Source organism: Phoca vitulina, unplaced genomic scaffold, assembly GCF_004348235.1.
Source record: "Phoca vitulina isolate PV1807 unplaced genomic scaffold, GSC_HSeal_1.0 scaffold47, whole genome shotgun sequence".
Taxonomy (NCBI): Eukaryota; Metazoa; Chordata; class Mammalia; order Carnivora; family Phocidae; genus Phoca; species Phoca vitulina.
Window position 1 is genome coordinate 1,432,677 of NW_022589750.1, and position 20,950 is coordinate 1,453,626.

Sequence of the window (20,950 nt, forward strand, 5' to 3'; positions counted from 1 at the left end):
TCATGGGATGGACAGTGATTGTAAGTCTCTGGGGGAAAACACCAGAGTCTAGTCTGAAATAGGAACTGTTGATTTTTTGTTTCTTTGAACTTCACGTCATTTGATACTTTGAAACATAGGGTGACAAAGCGTTGGACGGGATAGGAAGGAGCTCAGTATGAAGGCAAGGAGCAAGGATAAAAGAATAGTTTCCTTGCTGTCCTGCCCTGTTTTTCCGGGACCCGGGCAGCCTGCTGGGTGGGAAGGGGTGCTCAGTCTGCGGCTGGCGGGGGGGCCTCACTCCAAACAGACTTGGCCAAACCCAGTGCTCCTCCCCCCACATCAGGTGACGCGCGGTTCCCTGGGTTTCAGGGTCTCAAACTGCGGCACATTGAGCTCTGGGCCCGCACCCTCAGCCACCCGCTCCGAGGGAGCTCCCACTGTTGGTTCCAGCTCTGGGTCTGGAAGCCACACTCCCCCCGCACCCCCGTCAGCCATTTTGAGATTAGAAGGAGCGAATCGCGGCCCCTGGAACCATTGTTTCTGCCCTATCCAGCCCTCGCTTCAATCGCTGGTCATGACAGGGGCTGACACTCGCCAGGTGGCCTCATTCTGTGCGTGACTCCTACTCCCATGCTGCGACCACCTGGCAGGATGCTGAGGAGGACATGGAATCCCGAGGGGAGGAGGGCACTGCAATCCCCTGCCAGAGGGTCTCAGGTTCTGTGGCTTCCACAGGCGAAGTTCTCGCATGTCCGGCCATCCTTCCCCGGTCTGTGGGCCGGGGCGGGTGGGACCCTGAGGCGGGGACGGAGGCACGCAGACGGCCACCAGGGGGCGTGCCCCGTTCTCCCTGAGCCGTGGGGCCTTGGCACCGCCCAGACCCGCCGAGCATGGCACCTCCCCGGGGCAGAAGGAAGGCCAAACAGACCTCCTGCCCCTCTCTGGGTGGAAAGACAGCGGCAGAGCCAGGGGGAGAGTGTGGGCGGCAGGGAAATAGGCAGGTCCACAAGCCCTGGGGTGGGGCCCCAACTTGGCTCTCCACCCCCGCCCACTGCTATCTGCCGCTCTCCAAACACTCCAGCGTCTGTCCCTGTTCCCTCCACTGCGGCAACTCCTACACATCCTTCAAGGCCCAGTTCAAACACTAGTACTGCACCTCCCAGCCCTGCCACTCGTGTGCTCCCACAGGGAGCGCTCACTGCTTTCGAGACCAATGACAGGTACGCTTCTGTCCTGGAGAAGGTGGGCTCCACCCCCGAACGGACCATGACTTGCACACAGACCACGTCCAAGCACAGCCCTGTGCCAGGCGTCGAAGCTCACCTGCATTGTGGCATGCCCTCACCTTCCTCCCATGCTGAGAGACTCCCCCGAGGGCAGGTGCTGGGTCTGAGCCTCGCCAGGCCGGCGCGGAGCCTGGCAAACAGGCCCTCTCCGGTTTGCTGGAAGGAAGCCTATGTCACTCACTTCTCTCTGCGGATGGCTCGGCTTCTTTTCTCGGTCAACACATACCTACCAGGCATTTTCCGTTGTGTCCAGGGCAGAGCGGGTGCCCTGTCCCCACGGGGACAGGGGACAGTCACGGCGGCGGTGGCTCCATGGCTCAGTCCCTGGAGCACCTCGGCATCACCAGTGAGCTCACTTACTGTGCAAGCAAGGAAACTGAGGCTCAGGCAGGGAAGGGGCTTATGCAGGACACTGTCAGCTAAGTGCACGTGGGGTTCTGGCCTCCAGAGCCCCAGGCCTGGGCCTGGTGTGTCCTGTGCATGAGGCGGGGGGCAGCAGGTCTGTCGAGAATGCTGTGTCTCACCTAATGCGGGCTGGCCCCAAGCGCTCCTGAAACCACTTACTGGTGAAGCAGTGGGACGCAAACCGAGGAGTCATGGCCTTGGTGGCTGATGATCAGCTCCACCCACAGAAGCACATCTCAAAAGATCATTTTGAATTTGCTTTCGGGGGGGGGGGGGGGGTTGGGGGCGCCGCTTTTGGGCGGCCCCCCCCAAAAAGGGGCAGAGTTTGCACACGGACAGACCTGGGCTCAAAGTCCTGCCCCGGGTGGCCGCGCATGCGCCGACTCCAGCCGTGGCCCGGCAGAGCTTCAGTGGGCTCACCTGAGAGGTGGAGGTGATAACCCCCGAAGCCGTGGAGATGCGGCCAGACAGGGGTGGGCCCTGCTCCCTGCAGGTGCCCCAAGTCTGAGTCCAGGACCATCGGGCCGGCGGCTGGATGGCGGCCCCAGCGCAGTGTCTGGGACCTGGAGATTCGCACCCCCTGCAGACCAGGAACCCTGCAAGCTGGCTGGTAAGCACGTACCAGAGAGCCCCGGGCAGCATCGTTACCACGGAGAGCCGAAATACCCTTTCTCCTCGGGCAGACGCAACACATGCCTGTGCGTGGCTATTTTTATCGCCAGAATGCTCATTTCAGTCAGAATGGTCAATTCGACAAAATGGTTGGTTGGCTCCCCACCGAAAGTGGCCGTGGGCGCTGCTGGGGACTGTCAACCCTGCAGATGGAGACCCAGCCCCGCCAGGACAGCCAACGGGCCCGTGTCCGGAGCAGCCTGCCCGCACACCCTGACAGCAGAAGCTGGCTCGGCAGCCCCTGGGTGGGCCCGGGCATCCTCCAGCGACTCTCCGTGGGGACGCTGTGTCTGTCCCACCCGAGCCCATACAGGTGGGAGCCAGCGTCCTCGTTCTCGGAGCCCCGGGCCCGGCTGCTGCAGCCAGGAATGCACGGCCAGGCTCATGTGCGGGGACCCCACAGCCACCCCGTCCACCCTGCCGAGCCTGCCCCCCAGCCTGACCCCCACACCGGGTGGTCCTGTGCGGGGCCTTGCAGGAGGAGGTTCTGGCTCCTGGGACCCGGGCAGCCAGCTTCCCTGGCAAAGGGATGGGCTGCGGTGTGGGCCCCACGGCCTCCCCCCGCCCGAGGGCTGAGCAGGAAGGGGAAGTGTGGTCTGGCTGAGGCTCACTGCTCCAGGGTAGGCGGGAGGCCTGTGGGCGAGGAGAGCCTCCTGCTAGCTGCCTCTGAACCACCGCACTTGGGCCCCTGCTGTCCCCTCAGCCGCTCACGGATGGACACCCTGGCAACCCAGGTAAGCATCTGGGCTTGAGCCACCCGAGGGCTGCCCGGGGCAGGCGTGGAGCGCGATCTCTCGGTGGCCTTGGCAAGTCCACTCTGCCGCTCACTGGCTGGGGAGCTCGGAATCACTGCACCCCTCTGGGCCTCCACTCCCCCGCGGGTCTGTTGGGGGGCTGAAATGACATAATGACGGGCCGTGAGCTGCGTCAACCGTAGAGAGGTGGTTAGCCGTCTCTGGACTCTGACGGTGAGTCTGGGGAGCTGATAACTGGGAGGACCCTAGTGGGTCCGTGCCGGGGGTGAGGGGGCGAGGCGGTGGCAATGCGAACTGTGGGCTGCGTCTTGGGGCCCGTGCAGGAAACACCTAGCCGGGTGCGTCTAGTGTGTAGGGACTGGTAAGGCATTCCCTGTTCCCGCGGCCTCGGGGTCAAGCTGTGCCGGGCTGGGGTCAGATCCCCAACCAGCCCCCTGCTGCTGCCCCGGGAAATCACCGCGGACAGGGCCTGGCCTGGTGTTTCCAGTCCCACCCTGTCACGCATCACTTGTCCTGAGAGCCACTCCCTTTCCCGGCCCTTGGCCGCCAGCGCGTGGGACCTCCCGGGGGGCTTTGAACGTGGTACCGCCGAGCCTGCTGAAGACAAGGCCTGGGGGCCTCTCGGTATTTCTTAGGATAAATGAAAACGTCAGGGAAACAAGGGGAAAGAATGACCCCACATCCCACAACCTCGCAACAACCACGGGAGAGAGTTTGGTGTTTTGCCTTCTAGTTTTTTCCCCTCCGTGTAGATAGTTTGAAAAGTTACCACTGTCTTATACTGATTAAATACGTTCTAGAGAGGACGTGCGGGCCTCACTGGCTGTCGGCAGACACAGGCATCCCCAGACCCCCCACCTGCTGATGGCCCCGGCGCTGTCCCCAGACAGCCCCCCAAGGGACAGGGCTCTAGGTGTCCTGTCACGCTCAGAGCCAAACACATAAGAAAACCAGCAACAGCGCGAGGCGACTCGGTTGGACCCAAGGAAGGACTTCTGGGTTGCAGAAATCCTGGGATAACTTAGCAGGAAGCTTGAGTCATCCACAAGTCCGGAAGGTTCTGCCCAGGGCAGACACATCACACCCAAGGCCGCGGAAACACCGCAAAGGCCACCTGTTGGGGCGGGGCGCGCAGAAGCTCTTTTTAGATGTGATACATGGAGTCTTGACGTGTTCAGTTCATGCTCCACGGCAAGGCTCGGCGGGAGAGCGAGAGAGGAGGCTCCTGCCCTCGCTCAGCGAACGATCTGTGTTCTGGGCTTTCTCACCGCGGGCTCCGGCCACACATGCGGGGAACGCGGGGAACAGACGCAGCTGCCGCGGGGGCACGGCCCCGCGCTTTCTCAGGGTCTGGGGTTCCCGGCAGGTTCCTGGGCCTCTTCCTTTCTTCCTGCCTCGTGACTGCGGCATGCAACCCACGGAGTGGCCCTGCGCAATTCTCTCCCGCCACCCCTGTCCCACGCTGCCCGCGAGGGGGCTCCCTGCTTCCTTATGCTGAAGTCTACAAGTTGTGCCTCTGACTTTTACTTCCTTTGGGCTACTTCTCAGGCTGTTTTTCTAGGAATGATATTGCAGAATCAGAGGATAGGACTGTCTGTTACTATGTGCTTCCCCCCCCCCGGAAAATTTTAAGTTTATTTAGTTAAGTAATCTCGACACCGGACCCGGGGCTTGAACTCACGACCTCCCACCCAAAATCAAGAGTCGAGTGCTCCACCGACGGAGCCAGCTGGTCGGTCCTAAGGATCCAAGTGTGAGCAGGGGCACAAGAGGGAAGAATTTCAACTGGGGGAAAAATTAAAAGAGAGGGGAAAAAAGAAGCTGGAATTAATTTTAATCATACATTTAACTTAACCCAACATATCCCAATCCTTCCCGCAAGTAACCCAGATAAACATTTATTAATGATCTTTTATGTTCTTCCTTCCACACGAAGTCTTTGAGACCCAGCAGGTGCCCAGCGGCCTCGTGGGGCCCGTGGCTGCCGTCCCGGGCAGGGCAGGCCTCGGGTAAGGGGATGCGTGTCCAAGGCACGACGCCCTAAGGGCAGAGGGCGAGTGCGGAGCGGGATCCCCGTCCTCCCGCCGAGCTGTTTGCAGGTGCGCCTCCTCGTACAGAGACATTGGAGGCCCCTTCCAACTCCAGCTGGAACCCCAAGCTCCCGGCTCCAGCACACCCGTGTCCTCTCCCCACCTTTCGGGACTCGTGGCTACTTGAGATCATTAATGTTTCTCAAGAAAAACTCAAGTTTTTATATCCAGGACCTGACCATTAGTGGGTCTTGAAGGAAACACAGGGGCTCAGGCTCTGTATTTTTTTCCATGAGCTCGGCTAGACAAGGCGGGAAAACACTGGGGCGCGTCATGTGTCCGAAACACAGCTTGTCGTGAAACGTTTCATGTATGCGCCTGTGGAGTGTGTTCCTCCACGATAGAACTTGGTTGTTTTGGGTTTGTTTGTTTTTTTTTAAAGCAAGTGCTGAATAAAACCCAGTCTCCGGAATTCCTGGCAAGGGCACGGTAGGAGTTCTGTCCCTGACTCCCCAGAAATGCCTTTTGGGGAAGTGAGAGCCGGGGCTGGGTCGGTGACTGTGCTCGGCCGCCCTCCCGCCCCGACCCACTCAGCGCGGCAGCGGGCTCCCTGGGAGGTTGTGCGGGCTGCTGGAGCGAGGCCGAGAGGCCGGAGAGAAGCTGGAGTTCCACCTGCAGCATCCCGGGGGCGCGTCTACTTCCCAGCAGGCAGAGAGCCAGGCAGCAAGGCCGGGCTGCCCACCTGCCCACATCCTCAGAGGGCAAGTCTGGCCATAGGCCAGGAGAGAGCCTGGCGCCTCATTCATTCCGAGATTCCCAGATCCGTGGGGAGCGCCTCCTGGGCCCTGGGCACAGTGGAAAAGACAGACGGTGAACTAAGCGACCAACAGGCCCCGAGGCGGGTGGCAGCGTCCGCGAGTGGGCCCAGCAGGAGGAAGGACGCGGTCCTCCCAGTGATGACCACGCGGGTCTGCCTCCCACCCGCCCCGCCCAGCACCCGCCGACTTTGTCTCCTACTTCAGACCGAAAGATCGGGGGTGTTGGCCCCCCACTTCCTGCCCGCAGGCCCCAGCACGCCCTCTCCCCTCTCCATCCTTGTTCCCTTTTAAAAGCTCATCCTTCCTTCGGGCCAGGAAGTTGTCTGTCTTTGCTGTATTTCACTCCAGTCTTCTGTCCCGGCACCTTCACAGTTTAGAACCACGGAGAAGCCTCTTACAGTCTCACAAGCCATCTCTCCTCCGACTCAGCGTCCAACCTTCTCTTGCCTTCTGGGGCTTCTTCACTCTGATGGGGAGTAGGGCAGGGTCACTAGCAGGAGGACAAGCCTAGAAACGAGAGTCTTTGTTCCTAGTCACATTCACTTATATCCTCAGGGGACTTCGGAGGAGATCCTAGGATGCCCCTGCTCTTGCCAATGCCCTAGGGAATCCGAGGAAGGAATCCAATGCCCTGAGGAGCCAAGGAAGCCATTCACACCCTAGTAAAAATCAGTTTCTCTTCCTCAGAGTCTGGCACTCTCAGGCAAATGAGTTTAGAGAGGAAGTGGGGAGAGAGGGAGCTTGGAGCTTTGCAGTGACTTGTGGATGATGGGCCTTCAGGCATTGTGACAAGCAAACAGGAAAGGTACTTGGGCCGAGGGGTCTTTTTTAGCACCTTGGCCTCCACCACGCTGGAGCTGCTGCCGCCTCTGACTGTGGGGGTGGGGCCGGGGCGGGGGGACCAGCCTCCCTCGTGCTCACCCGGCCCAGCTGTGGGCTCTGCTGCCTGGCCCGGTGCATGCTCCCCCCTGGGGCTGAGCCCACTGCACTGCTTGTTAAAAATGCTGATCCCGGAGTCCCACACTGGACCCACCAGTCAGAACTGGCTGTGGGGAGGGGGCCGAGGACCCTGGCATCTGCATCTTCATACACCCCACAAAGCCCCCGATCGTTGGTCACAAGCGAGGGCCCTGGGGTCCGAGAGACCGGGGTTTGGCTTCTGAGTTCCCCACTTACTAGCTCTGCGGCCCTGGCCAGTGACTGAGACCTGAACCTCTATTGCCTCATCTGTAAAATGGACTCATAACCACAAGCTGCCATTGTGAGAGCGCTCATAACCCACGGCGCCTCAGCGCATGGTGCAGGTTACTTTTCTGAGATGCATTTTCATATTGCGGTTCTTATTATGTGGAACAAGACACAGCGAATGGCTGAGACCTCGCCAGGACTGGAAGTTCTCGAACGAGCGTTCTGCTTTCAGTTCTGTTATGAAAGGAAAAACATTTACCAGCTTGGTGTCAGCCTGGCAGAGTTAACAGGGCAGGAACTCAGGCGCCAGACGGCGCCGAGCGGAAATCTTAGGTCAGTTGATCCCTAGCTGTGCTGCCTTTAGCCAATAGCTTAACCTCTCTGAGCTCTCTATTAAGGGTAATAACCGCGCCCCCACCAGGGAGGTTATAATAAGGATTCAGAGATAACAGGTACGTCACTGGTTCTCAAACTCGGCCCTGTATTACTCACCTGGACAATTTCATTACGACAAATAAACAAAACCCCAGTGGCCAGGCCCCCCACCCCAGATCAATTAAATCAGAGTCTCGGATGTAGGCCATTGCTCAAGCTCCCCGGGTGATTCCAAGGTTCAGGCAGGAGGAGGGTGGGGAACTTCGACATTCCCCGAGTTCTTGGCCCAGGGCCTGATGCATACCGATATCCGAGGGTGCTCCCACCACGCCTCCTCCCTTCCTTCCTCCGTGTGTGGTGTCCACCAAATGCTCCCCCAGGTTACAGGACCTGCAGCTCCTGACCTCCCAGCAACCGGGACCCCCAGGCCTGCACCTGTGGACTCAGCCCCCGTCCCCTCCCCAAAGCCCCAGGACTGCTGATCTGGGCCCACGTTGGCTCCTCTTCTGGTCCATACTGGTCTATACTGGACTGTAGGACCCCCCGCTCTGGCTCACGGGGTCCTGCGCTACCTGTGAGCTCCAGTCCTGCCTTGAGAACCTTCCTATGTCCACAGGCTCTTGAAAACAAAGATGTTCCCTCCCGTGCAACAGACACCTCACAGAAATAGAGACGCGTGTCCATCCCCGGCCTCCTGACGAGGTCAGCAACGCCGGGCAGTGTGCGGTGGAATTCTGTCGAAGATGGCAGAACCATCCCTCCCGTTTTCCCCCTTTTCTTCCTGACTCCCTGGAGGCAAAATAGAAGATGTTGAATGCATAAAGCATTAACAAATGCATGAATGCATAAAGTGCATGGAAGCACTTGAGCGAGCGTCTCATCTCACTGAGCTGATCCAATCCTGGATCCCGGGTGGGTTGTGCGGTGAGCCTGCCTGAGGTGTCCGAGGTGTTGGGTCCCAGGGCACAGGGGGATGGAGGGCGCAGGTGGAGTTAAGGCTACTGCTCAGCGGCGGGGGAGATGGGGAGATCATGCTGGATCATCGCGCGTCGCGGGCAGGAACGTGAGTGGCCTCTCGAGGCTGAACAGAACAGGGAAATGGCTCATCCATGGAGCCTCCAGGAGGGGACACGGCCCTGCCCGCCCTTTGGTTTTACCCTGTGCCGACTGGAGGGACTCCTGACCTCCCCGACTTTGAGACAAGACGTTTGTGCCGTTTGAAGCCTCTGCGCCCCTGGGAATGTGCTAGAGCGGGAAGGGGGTATGGCCTGCTTCTGCCCCTGCCGGCACTCCCGCCTTGCTCCGATTCCAAAATGTTAAGTTACTTTTGATTCTTAAGCAGACTCAGTGCAGTTTGCAAAATTTAGCCGTGCTCACTGTAAACCTTCAATCTTGTCTCTGGCTCAAAGCACCCCCATGTTGCCCCAGTGAGGGGAGGGGAGGAAGGGGTGGGAGCCCCCTCAGCTCCCTGCACCCCACCCTGCACTACTTCCCTGGTATTGCACTGAGGAGGACAGACAGACAGGCTCCCACCAGTGGCCATTCCTGCTGATCACGTCTGCGGTCCCTGGCGGCCCCTCGAGAGACTCGGCCGCATCTGTGACCTGACCGCCAGCAGCTGGTCCTACAAATGCCCCTCTGTCCTGTGCGGCCTGCCCCCCCCCCCAGTCTTCTCTACCCCAGGCTGGCCGACACAGTGGGGTCCAGCTTCCACACGGGCAGCACAGGCCCCCCACTGGCCGTACTCCCCACCGCTGCTCCTCTCTGGCAACACCCGGGCCACTAAACTAACCGGGAGCCCAGAGGACACCCAATGGGGACAACGTGTGGTTCCTCGGGGCCTTCCTCGCTCAGCTGCCTTCTCTCAAAAAACAAGCTCGTCTTGGTTCTGATGAGCAGGCATCTCTCCAGTCCATGGGGAAGAGTGCTATTTCTCTGGCCCTGGAACCCCTGGGGGGCTTGGGACTTTCATTTATGGCCCCCACCACCTCACTACCATTGCTATGCTCCCGAAAGCAAGGCATCCTAAGCCCCACGAAGCCTGTCCCTGATGCCTGGGGCCATGGTGACCGAGATCAGCAGTGGGAGGCCTGGGAGCTAGACAGAAAGCATTCTGCCTCCTTCTTGCTGGGGGACCGTGGGCAGGCCCTGTCCCCTCAGCTTCCAGGTCCAGGAAAGCGTGTGGCACAAGGATGAAGCGAGGGGAGAATGGAAAGCCCCTGCAGACCGCATGTGCGCTGGACACCCTCAAAATGTCTGCTGGCAAATCAGAGCCGCTCCGTCTGTAAGAACAGAACTGTGAGCGAAGTTCTCAAAAGTGTCCCATGTTTCATTTTGCTAACATCATCCTTCTTCCTCTTTCTTCCCCCGGACACAGAGGACAATGACATTGCTTTGAACTTGAAATCTGAGCAGTAGCTCTTCATGGAAGCTACACTACGTGGTTAATGGGGTTTTTTGTTTTTTTTAAATCTTCTCAAAGTAAATACATATGGTGTTTTTTGGGTTTTGGGGGGAGGTTTTTTTGGTTTTTTTGGTTTGTTTTGTTTTTGTTTTCAAGGAGGCTCCATGCCCAGCATGGAGCCCAACACAGGGCTTGAACTCACGACCCTGAGATCCAGTCGAACGCTTAACTGACTGAGCCACCCAGGTGCCCTGTAAATACACAGTTTTAAAAAATCAAGTAATTCAGAGGGTTTATGGTGGAAAGTTGCAGCCCCCTGTCTTCCCACCTCCATCCTTGTACCCGCTCATGCTCCTCAGATCAACCTTTTTTTGTTTGTCTGTTTGTTTTTGTTTTTCATATGCAATAGCTCTTAACTCCTGTGCCCTGGTATTTACTTCGGTAGCATTAAAGATTATGTTTATGTTGCTTTTTTGAGAAATCCTTCAAGATTAAACAAAAAGACAAAAGATAGAAAATATGAGAGACAAATTAGACAACACACATCTGAGTATAAGAGAATGGAGGGAAGAAAATTCTGTTTGTCCATCTGTCCATCTATCTATCCATCCATCCATTCATCCATTCATACATCCATTCATCCATCCTTCCTTCCTTCCATCCATTCATCCATCCATTCATCCATCCTTCCTTCCATCCACTCATCCTTCCATCCACTCATCCAACCATCCATCCATCCACTCATCCATCCCTTCCATCCATCCATCCACTCATCCATCCCTCCTTCCATCCATCCATCCACTCATCCATCCTTCCTTCCATCCTTTCATCCATCCATTCATTCATCCATCCATCCATTTATCCATCCTTCCTTTCTTCCATCCATCCATCCACCTACCCTTCCATCCATCCATCCATTTATCCTTCCTACCATCCATCCATTCATCCATCCATCCGACACACCCATCCATCCACCCACCCATCCTTCCTTCCTTCCATCCATCCATCCATCCATCCATTCCCCAGAGCTAAAGAAGGTTAGGCTCCAATTAGGTTTATTGAACAAAGAGTCCACCCTCTGATACGTGGGCATTTTCTTAAGTCCAGTGCCCTGTGACTTCCCTGTGCCCTGCAAAACCAAATTTCACAGGGCTCTCCTGAGAGCCAAGTTTCTAGTCTCCATGCTTTTCCTTTTTCCCTTTGTTCTTCTTCCTCTATTGCTTTCTTCTGTGCACCATGAAAAGGTGATTTACGACCAAACCTCTGCTGAGTACATGCCTGGGGGTTGGACTACCTGGCTAGCTGACACTTCACTCTTTTAAGAGTAAACCCCCAGCACATCCACCACCATGGATAAATGACAAAAGCATAATGCTGAGCGAAAAGCAGAGCAAGAAAGCTGCAGAATGACGTGCATACAATGCCACTAGTTACATCCAATTGGTTTTACTATGTATAACTTTATGAATAGCCAAAAGCCATTCTGTCTGATCAAGCCAAACCTTCATGAAAGAAACTGAGTTTGGAACTGAAAACCCAAATTGTAATAGAATGACGGCATAACTGAAGATACTATGCCGGTAATACAAACACGTGTGTGAATGGTAAGCCACGTCAGAAGTCTTTGCAGGAATACTGGCCTTAGCAGCAGCCTAGTTTTGCCCTTGTTCCTCTGCCTGGCTCCCCGTTTATATCACCAGTACCGCTCCAAAGCGTGACTTGGAAATGCTCTGTGTGAGCATGCATGGGTGAGTCTCCATCGGCTAAACGATGACACAGGAAGGGGATTCTCATCACATACCTGGGGTATGCCATGCCCCAAGGATCATTTTTTTTTACTCGGATATCCAAATGAACAGGCAGAGTGCCCGTGCCCTGGATGAGGGGGGCCCCCGCTCCTCCCCCAAGAGCTTCCTGCCTTCCTGGAGGCTACTCCTAGGAGTACAGCCCGCAGCCTGCTCCCCACTGTGGCATGCATCACCCCTGCTTGGAAAACTACAGCACACATGTCATCACTCCCCAGGCTCTGTTCGCACAAGCTTTTATTGTGCAATTTTATTGCAGACTGGATGGTAACGGAAGATTGCAGCACAATATCGTACAGGCAACTGCTTCAAGTTAAACGTTAGTCATCATCGTCCTACAAAAGCGTGGCCATCCTCCACCACAGGGACTTCCTAACAATCCTCAAACTTTCTGCTCTCTTACTGTTTTCTTCCCTTTTTTCCCCCCTCTCCCGCCCCCCCCCAGCTTTACTGAGGTATAATTGACTTATAACGTTGTATAAGTTTAAAATGTACAGCGTGTTGATTGGATATACTTGTGTATCGGGAAACGCTCAAGGTTTCCGTCACGTCGTGATAAGAACATTTAAGATCTGGGCTCCTGGGTGGCTCAGGTGGTTAAGCGTCTGGCTTTGGCTCGGGTCGTGATCCCGGGATCCCAGGACTGAGTCCCATATTGGGCTCCCTGCTCAGCGGGGAGCCTGCTTCTCCCTCTGCCCTTCACCCCACTTGTACTCTCTCTCTCAAATAAATAAATTAAAAAAAAAAAATTTAAGATCTGCTCTTCCCAGACTCTCTGCTTCCCGAGTGGGCCAGCTTTCAGCCCCCAAATTCCTGTTCCTTTTCCCAAGCAGACTAACTCAATTTGCCTTGCATTTTTACCTTCCCCCTTCTGACCACGCCTCGCTCAAGGAGACCCATCGAGGTATTTTTCTAACCCCCACCTCCAAAAAAAATAAATAGGAATTAAGTCTATGTTGCCCCTTCGATATAAAAGCACCTGCAGTCAGTGATTGCTTTCCCCTGCATGTTTGACAATCCAGGAAAGAACAGCGAGGAAGCCTCCAGGTGCGTATCCTGTCTGCAGCGCTCATGACTGCCCTGGGAAGTGCAGGCCGGCAACCCCACCCCCATGTTGCACAGGAGGACAAGCCTTGCCAGGGGTCTCCCAGCTGCTGATGGGCAGGGTTTGCCCGAGCCAGCGCCTGCCTGAGCCCCTAAGCAGGGGTATCCCCCCGGTGACGTGGTAGACAACGGCCCCCACTCCTCCCCGCCGGATGCCCCTACTCATGTCTCGTTCTTCTGTCTCCATTCTCCTCAGGGCCCCACTGCGATGGATTGGTGGAGGGACAATTTCTGGATCATCATAGCTGTGGCCATCATCCTTGTCTCCTCGGGCCTGGGCCTCATCCTGTACTGTGTCTGTAGGCAGCTGCTGGGACAGGGTAATGGCCGTCTCACCTGGGCAGGTGGAGGGCGGGGAGGGCTGGGCTGCAGATCCGTGCACCAGGGCTCCTACAGGGCAGGAAGATTCGTTCCGGGCCTGTATTGGCTGAATTTTGGATTAAGCATCATGCATCTCTGGGCCTCGATTTCCCCGTCTGCTCAGTCCACGATCGACACGTTGGCTACCACGATTGCCTTCTCTGAGGTCATCCTCTGAATGTTCTAGTATGACAGGGGTTCCTGGCATCCCCAGAATACAAATGCGCAGCTTCCTGAAGGCTCTACACTAACTTTAGATTATCTACAAGTGGGTTTCCACTGTGCTGTTCATCTCCCAAAACATGAAATCCTTGATCCGATGGTGTGTTTTCTCGAGATCGTATCCCCTCCGATGACCTGAAAGCTCAGGGCCGTACAAGGAGTGAGACCTTGTCATTCTCCTCAATCTGCTTTTTGGAGATAGACAATTAAGGTTCAGAGAGAGGCAAAGCCTTGACTGAGGCCTCATAGGAGTTAGTGGCCGAGTTGAGACCGGAACTCACGTCCACTGGGCCTCCTGTCCAGTGTTCCTTCGCCTCTACTCCTTGATGGTAATTAGGGTTTTTTTTTTAAGATTTTTTTTTTTATTAGAGAGAGAGAGAGAGAAATGGGGGGGAGGGCGCAGAGGGAGAAGCAGACTCCCTGCTGAGCAGGGAGCCCATAATTAGTTTTTTTTTAAGTACAAATCATATTCTGGCTCCTAGACTCCTCTGTCCATTTGCCTTCTTAAATTATTTCCTTTTTAGATAAGCACAAAAGCTTGGCCCTGAACAAAAACCTTACCTGTTCTCTTTTATCTCGACCCAAGGCTATTAACACGTAGGTTATCATTCACAGTAATTTGCATGCCTCGCACACCACAGTTCACAAACTGCTGTCTCCATTCTTTCTCTCATTTCCCCCCAACCACGCTTTGGGCTCCTCATCTGACCACTATTTCTGAGCACCAGCTCCGTAGTCGGCAGGAGCTGAGGAAGGAAGCAGGGTCCGCCCTCAGGGATTAGCGAAAGGCTGGGTGGGCAGAAGGCCCGTGGTAAAGTCAGTGTCCACCGCTCACCAGCCCTGTGTCCCCAAGTCTGTTTCTTCTTGGTGGTTCTTTCCCCAATTGCCCTGAACACACCTGGTGTCTGAGGACTTCTAAACCGTGAAGTCACACCTCCTGCTCATGCTTCCTAAATGGATATGCTTATTTGATTCCTTAGGCAAGAAGTGGGAAGTTGCCAAGCCCTGGGAAGAAAAGCAAGGAGACGAAGAGAAGATGTATGAGTAAGTAAGAGGAAAGCCTGGTCCTTTGGTAGAGGTCACAGGTCAGGCTCTGTGTGCTGGGCCCACCACTCAGGGTTAGGTCTACCCACCTCTTCTTTTAAGATTTTATTTTTAAGTCATCTCTACCCCCAACATGGGGCTCAAACTGGCAACCCCAAGGTCAAGAGTGGCTCGTTCCACCGACTGAGCCAGCCAGGGGCCCCGCTTCCTTTTCTTTAAATGGATCCCAAGTATAGTCCCCTTAAGGCTGTGTACTTAACGAAAATATGCCACTCACTTTCCTCTTGTATTTTGTGATATATTTGGTTTTTTTTTTTAAGATTTTAGTTATTTATTTCACAGAGAGAAAGAGAGAGAGCGCGCATGCACGAGCAGGGGGAGGGGCAGAGGGAGAAGCAGGCCCCCCACCGAACAGGGAGCCCCATATGGAACATGATCCCTGGGATCATAACCTGAGCCGAAGGCAGACACTTATCGACTGAGTCACCCAGGTGCCCCAATTTGGGGCTTTTGTGATTGCTATGTGTTGGGGGTACCCAGGATCACCTTTAGACTTGATGACTCACGAGAAGGACTCACAGGACCCAGAAAAGCTACCATAGTCACAGTTATGGGTCATTCTAGTAGAAGGGTACAGATTAACTCAGCAAAGGGAAGGCATATAGGGTGGAGGCCTCTCTCAGCTCGATCTCGGGCACCAGGCTTCTTTCTCCCAATATCCATGCGTGGGCACCATGTGCAAAGCTTCACCAGCCAGACAGGCTCACCGAACCTTGGTTTCAGCCGTAGAGTGGACAAGTCCATCCTGGCCTCTGAAGGGGCTGGAGATGGGGTAGATATTAACTAGTGCTTGGCTTCTTCTGCTCAAAGATTTTGTGAGTGTCCTTGCGTGTGGTTGTAGACGGTTCATCCTCACTTCTGTAGAGTGTTCCATGGTGGGAGTGGACCGTGATGAGTTTATCTACTCTGGGGCTGATGCGCATTTGGGTGGTGCCCAGTTTGGGGCTGTTGTGCACGGTGCCGTGATGAACATTCTGGTCAACCCTATCCTTTCTCTTTGACGTTTTCCTTCCAGTCGGCTGGTGGTCAAAAGCACACCCTGACTCCTCCTCTTTCTCTCTCTCTTCAGGAATGTTAATGAATCACAGGTTCAGTTACCCCCTCTGCCACCCAGGGGTTTGCTTTTTCCGGAACACACTCGTAAGTATCCGTCGCTGACAACAGTTTCATTCAGGGTAGGATAACAAATTTATCTAAATGTCTTAGCTCAGGCTGCCCACAACAAAATACCATAGGCTAGGTGGCTTAAACAACAGAAAATTTATTTTCTCATGGTCCTGGAGACTAGAAGGTCAAGACCAAGGTGCCAGCCAGTTTGGTCAGGGGTGATGGGGGTAGGGAAGAGGGAGAGAGAGCGAGCATTCTGGTGTCTCTTCTTATAAGGACGCTAAGCCTATGCGATCAGGGCCCTACCCTTATGACCTCATTTAGCCTTAATTACCCCCCTTAGGGGCCCCATCTCCAAATACAGCCTCCCTGGGGGGTTAGGCCTTCAACGTATGAATTTTGTGGGGACAAAGAACTTCAGTCCGTAACACTAGAATCTGCAGGTAGTACCATCCTTTTGAAAGGGACAAATAAGTTAAAAAGGGGGCAGAGTGAGTAGCAACGCTCCTGATATTCAGTGTGTAAATTCATATTCAAATCCCAGGTTGGAGCATGAGTGAAAAGGAACTTGGGGGTGTCGCTGGGCCTCCCACACTTCCCATCAGAAACACTCTGCCTGGTTTGTTCTTGACTGGAATGTTCTTCCTTAAACTGCTTCTGTAGCGGACACACTTCATCCTTCATGGTCAGCTCGAATGTCAGCACCTCGGGGCACCTGGGGGGCTCAGTCGGCTAAGCAGCTGACTCTTGGTTTCAGCTCAGGTCATGATCTCAGGGTCCTGGGATCGAGCCCCGAGTCGGGCTCCCTGCTTAGTGCGGACTCTGCTTGTCCTTCTCCCTCTACTACTCCCGCTGCTTGTGCTCTCTTTCTGTCAAATAAATAAAACCTTGAAAAAGAAATGTCAGCACCTCAAAGAGTGCCCTCCTGTCTACCCTCTCTAAAGTGAACCCACTAATTCTCTTCATAGAACGTATGGCAATTACCCAAAGTTGTCTTACTTCATTACTGTTCATTGGTTTCTGACCTCCCTCCTCCACTAGAATACGAAGTCCAGGAAATAGGAACATTTCTGGTCTTGCTCACCACTTAGTACCCACCAGGAGAGCAGTGCCTGCAGCTTAGGAGATAACAAGGATGTCTCGATTGAGTGGATAAATCATAAGATCAGCCCACATTTACTGGGCAGCCCGGTGGGCCAGGCCCCGTGAGAGGCACTTTACAGGCATGATCTCACGTAGTACCCTCAACAACCCTGCGAGGCAGGTACATCATTATTCCCCTTTGACGGGTGAGGACACTGAGGCACAGAGACGTTCAGGGGCTCACCCATGGCGACACAGCGAGTGATCGCTGGAGCCTGGGTATGAACTGGGGATCTGACCGCAGAGCCCTGCAAGAAAGGAGGGGTGGACCTCTCTCAGGTCCTTGTAGGAAGGACGAGATTGTGGGAGAGGCAGCTCCGGTCTCATCTGGGGTCCAGCTCGCTGTTTCATCATCCTTCCCCTGGACGCCTTGGTGTTTTTGCTACATACCCTAATTCCCCGTTCTGCAAACACCACTGTCCCCTTCCTTCTGAACAGAGATTCGTACCTCAGCAATTATGGGAAGTTCTGGAAAACACTAAGTCACTGGGAGGGATGTGCCCAAAAAGGAAATGTGGTTTGTACCACTTCCCCCACGAGAATGAGGGTCTCACATAACTCTACTCATTTGGGTACTGGCTCAGTTCAGCTTGCTGTCTACACTTCTGTTACATGGTTCCCATGCCGTGGGGGGCAGGCAGAGGGACACGCGAGCCACGGTGTTGGACCAACATCTGCCTTCGACCCGCCTGGGGGATCCCGAGGCTGTATCACGTCCGTGCATCGGTTTCCCCCGTCAGATGGGGGTCTGGTCCACCAGGAAGTGGGAAGATCACCCAAACCCATGAAAATCATGCTGAGTCACCTCATCAAAAAATATACAAACACACAATAGCTTCGCCTCTAAGGGCCATTTTGTGTGTTCTAGTCCCACAGGAAAGCCCAAGTCAGCCGCCAGCTACATACTCACTGGTCAACAAAGTTAGAAAGAAGAAGACAGCGTCCATCCCCAGCTACATGGAGCCCCTGGACGATTACGACGATGTGGAAATCCCCGCAAATATGGAAAAGCAGCGTTTCTGAGACAAGCGTCCCTTCTTTCCCGGCAAGCTGAAGAGGGTTCGCACGGCTGTTTAAACCAACCGGGAATGAACTGCAACAGATCGCGGGATCCCACAAGCCAGCGGTAATGTGGCAGAGCTTTAGAAAATAAACACCTCCTGAAGCTTAGAGCCAGGAGCATCAGCATCCAGGAACAGGGGCCGAGGCTCCGCCCCGGAGACCCAGCCGGGTCAGGCCTGGAACTACTGTCCACGGGTCCTCCCGCCCCTGGGAGGACCTGGGTCCTGTGGCTCCCCGCCCCCACCCGTGAGAAACACTCCTCCGCTTCTCTTCTCTTGTTTGCTCTAAGTGATGCTAAATCTTGGTGTTTGGCTGCCGAGCCTCCAGGCGCCCGTCCCCAGCTTGGCCCCAGGGGTCCCCCCACCTCTCCCTCCCCCCGCCACAGGGCTGTGGGCGGCCGTTCCAGCTGAGCACCGGTGTGTGCAAGTCACTGCATCACACCTTGCAGGTTCTTCAAGAGTGAGTAGTGCTTTTTGTCCTTGTGAACCGTCCCCGCCTACACACACCCCAAACCCCAGAGCCTCTCCATGACGTTGGCCGGATGGACCACAGAGATTCAAGTTCTCACTGACTTTTTCTTGTGCTTCTGGGTGGCATATTGTGATAATCAACAAGGACAGAGGTTAATCACCATCTGGACCAAAGCACACACGTTCCACATAGCAGAGTCATATTGCGATATGTGTCCTGGGGGAGCCGTAGGAAAAGTAGGCTTCCCTGGGGAAAGTCATGGGCAAGAGGAAAGAAAGGGACAATTAAGGGCAGATTCAAGAGGAGAGTTCCTTGCGTCATATTCTGTGCAAACGGCACCGAGATCGCTGTCCCCGAGCGCATCTAGGAGGCAGAACTCCATAGTGTGGAGGTGCCCCTGGCGAGATACAGGGAGGGGGTCGCTGTCCTGCTACAGAAATGACCTCATCCCCGAGGCCTGCGTCAGCTTGGAGGCTCTGGAACCCCATCTGTTCCTTGGCCTTGATCTGTTGGAGCCCTCGGATTGGCGCATCCCAAGCAGACTGGAGATGCGGATTTCTAAGCAATCCCTGGGGGATCCAGCAAGAGCAGGCTCGCAGGGAGAGCGACATGAACCTCAGAAAGGCCGGGAGTGACCCTTGGACTGAGCTCCTCCTCGAGAGATGGACGGTGCATGTCTGCTGTGTTCAAGCTTCCTCCCTTAGGGGCGCCTGGGTGGCTCAGATGGTTAAGCGTCTGCCTTCGGCTCGGGTCATGATCTCAGGGTCCTGGGATCGAGCCCCACATCGGGCTCCCTGCTTGGCGGGGAGCCTGCTTCTCCCTCTCCCTCTACTGTTCTCCCTGCTTGTGCTCACTCTCTCTGTCAAATAAATAAATAAAATCTTTTTAAAAAAAACAAAAAACAAAACAAAACAAAACAAAAAGCTTCCTCCCTCCAGGACTGCTGGACCAGTGGGGACAGGTGCTTCCTCCAGCTTCTTTCTAGATTCCCGGCAGACCTCCAGCTTCCTGTGTTACCACTGCCTTATGGTAGGCCAGACAGTCCTCTAACTGTGGCCTGACAGAACTCCAGAACCCCGGGAGCCAGAGAGGACTCACTCCCCAAGTTATAGGGAAAAAAAATTAGTAAGCCAAAGGACACAAGTGTTTCGCAAGTATGCTTCCCTCTTACAAATTGTCTGTAAACCCTCCCATCTACGACAAAAGTTAGAAGCAAATACCAGAGAGGTGTTACCTCCTCCTTGGTTTCTAGGATGGCACCATCTCCTGCCGGCCCGCCCCCACCCCCCACCCCAAGACAACCCTTCATCACAGGTCCTCCTCAGGCTCTTCCCAGTACCTGCCCTCATCCTGCTCGAAACACCAGCGAGGGATCCGTGGGCTCTGTGCCCCTCTATTCTCATGGCTCCAGCTGAGCCCAATCCTCAGTCCCAGACCGGCTGCCCCCAGGACATGCCCCCAGGACCCCCCAACAGGCCTCTCAAGCTCCACGTACCCCGAAAGGAATGACGGTCCACCCCCAATCCCAGACTCCCTGTGCTCTGCTACCTTCTCAGTCCCTGGAGTCAGAAACCGGCAGTGTGCGGAGTCCTCTCCTCCCCGGCGGTCCCGCTCTGTGACCACGCCTCTCTGGCAGCTCCGGCTCAGGCAGCCTCCCAGCCGGTCTCCTACCACTAATGTCTCACCCTCCGCTCCCCTTTCTATGCGGCAGCCAGCGCTTTTCTCAAGGGGACATCTGACTGCTCCAGTCTCTTGAGCCTCAGAAAAACCCCGAAGTCCTTAATATGGGTTACGAGATTTGTCAGGATCCGGTCCCCCAGTCTCTCCTACAAGCTTCTCCTCCCCAGCCCCTTGCAACTTCCACTCCGGCCCAATTTTTGCTCCGATCATTTGAAATGACCTGGTCTGGGGTCTCTCTGGCCCCTATGGCTAAGTACAGTGGCCTCCTGTCTGTCTAGAACATTCTTCCCCACCTTCTCATCTTTTCCATCTCTGCTTAGAGCCTTTCCTCACCACCCCACACTTGAATCTGGTGCCCTATTAGACGCTCTCCTCCCACAGCATTAGCACCCTGGGATGACCTGTTTATCTGTCTTTCTCCCCCACTAGACTGACGGCAACGTGGGGACAGGGATGGTGTCTTTCCCCCAGTGTTTTCTGTGTTCCTAGCACAGTGCCCAGGATCTTTGTAGATACTCAATAAACGGCAAATGAATGATCAGTTGAACGAATGAATGAATGAATGAACTTGGCCTTGTAGAAATACATCTCTCTCTCTGCCTTATAATTGCCTGGTTAGTTCTCCATCCTCTTTCTAATCTGGGGGCTCCTCTGGGGTGGAACCTGCCTGGCTCACTGCTATAGTCCCAGCATCTATCACGAGCTCTGGCACACAGTAGGCCCTTAATAAACATTTATTGGATGTTGCGCATTACTAGAAAACCTACCGACCAGTTTGAGAAAAGCAAACAAGCAGTTTTTCCCTGAGCATGTATGATTTGGTTGCGATTTTATACTGGGTACCTGTAATAAAGCCATGTTTTTACCAGTTTGGTAAGAAAAGAAAAGAAAAGTTGTTACCAATTTGGATGATAGCATTAAATATATCAAGATGTGACAGGGCCTTTTTGTCTATTCTAGCCCCCTAGGGACCCCCC

The 20,950-nt window shown here is 54.9% G+C and overlaps 1 protein-coding gene across 1 annotated transcript; it reads left to right on the forward strand.

Annotated features, from left to right (window-relative positions):
* The first annotated feature begins 2,923 nt into the window (after nucleotides 1-2,923).
* Nucleotides 2,924-19,052, forward strand: SCIMP (SLP adaptor and CSK interacting membrane protein). The gene is made up of 5 exons (XM_032431744.1): nucleotides 2,924-3,079; nucleotides 13,021-13,144; nucleotides 14,387-14,450; nucleotides 15,580-15,650; nucleotides 17,629-19,052. The coding sequence occupies exons 1-5, from the start codon at nucleotides 3,059-3,061 to the stop codon at nucleotides 17,781-17,783; spliced, it is 435 nt and encodes a 144-aa protein (XP_032287635.1). The 5' UTR covers nucleotides 2,924-3,058; the 3' UTR covers nucleotides 17,784-19,052.
* The last annotated feature ends 1,898 nt before the right edge of the window (nucleotides 19,053-20,950 follow it).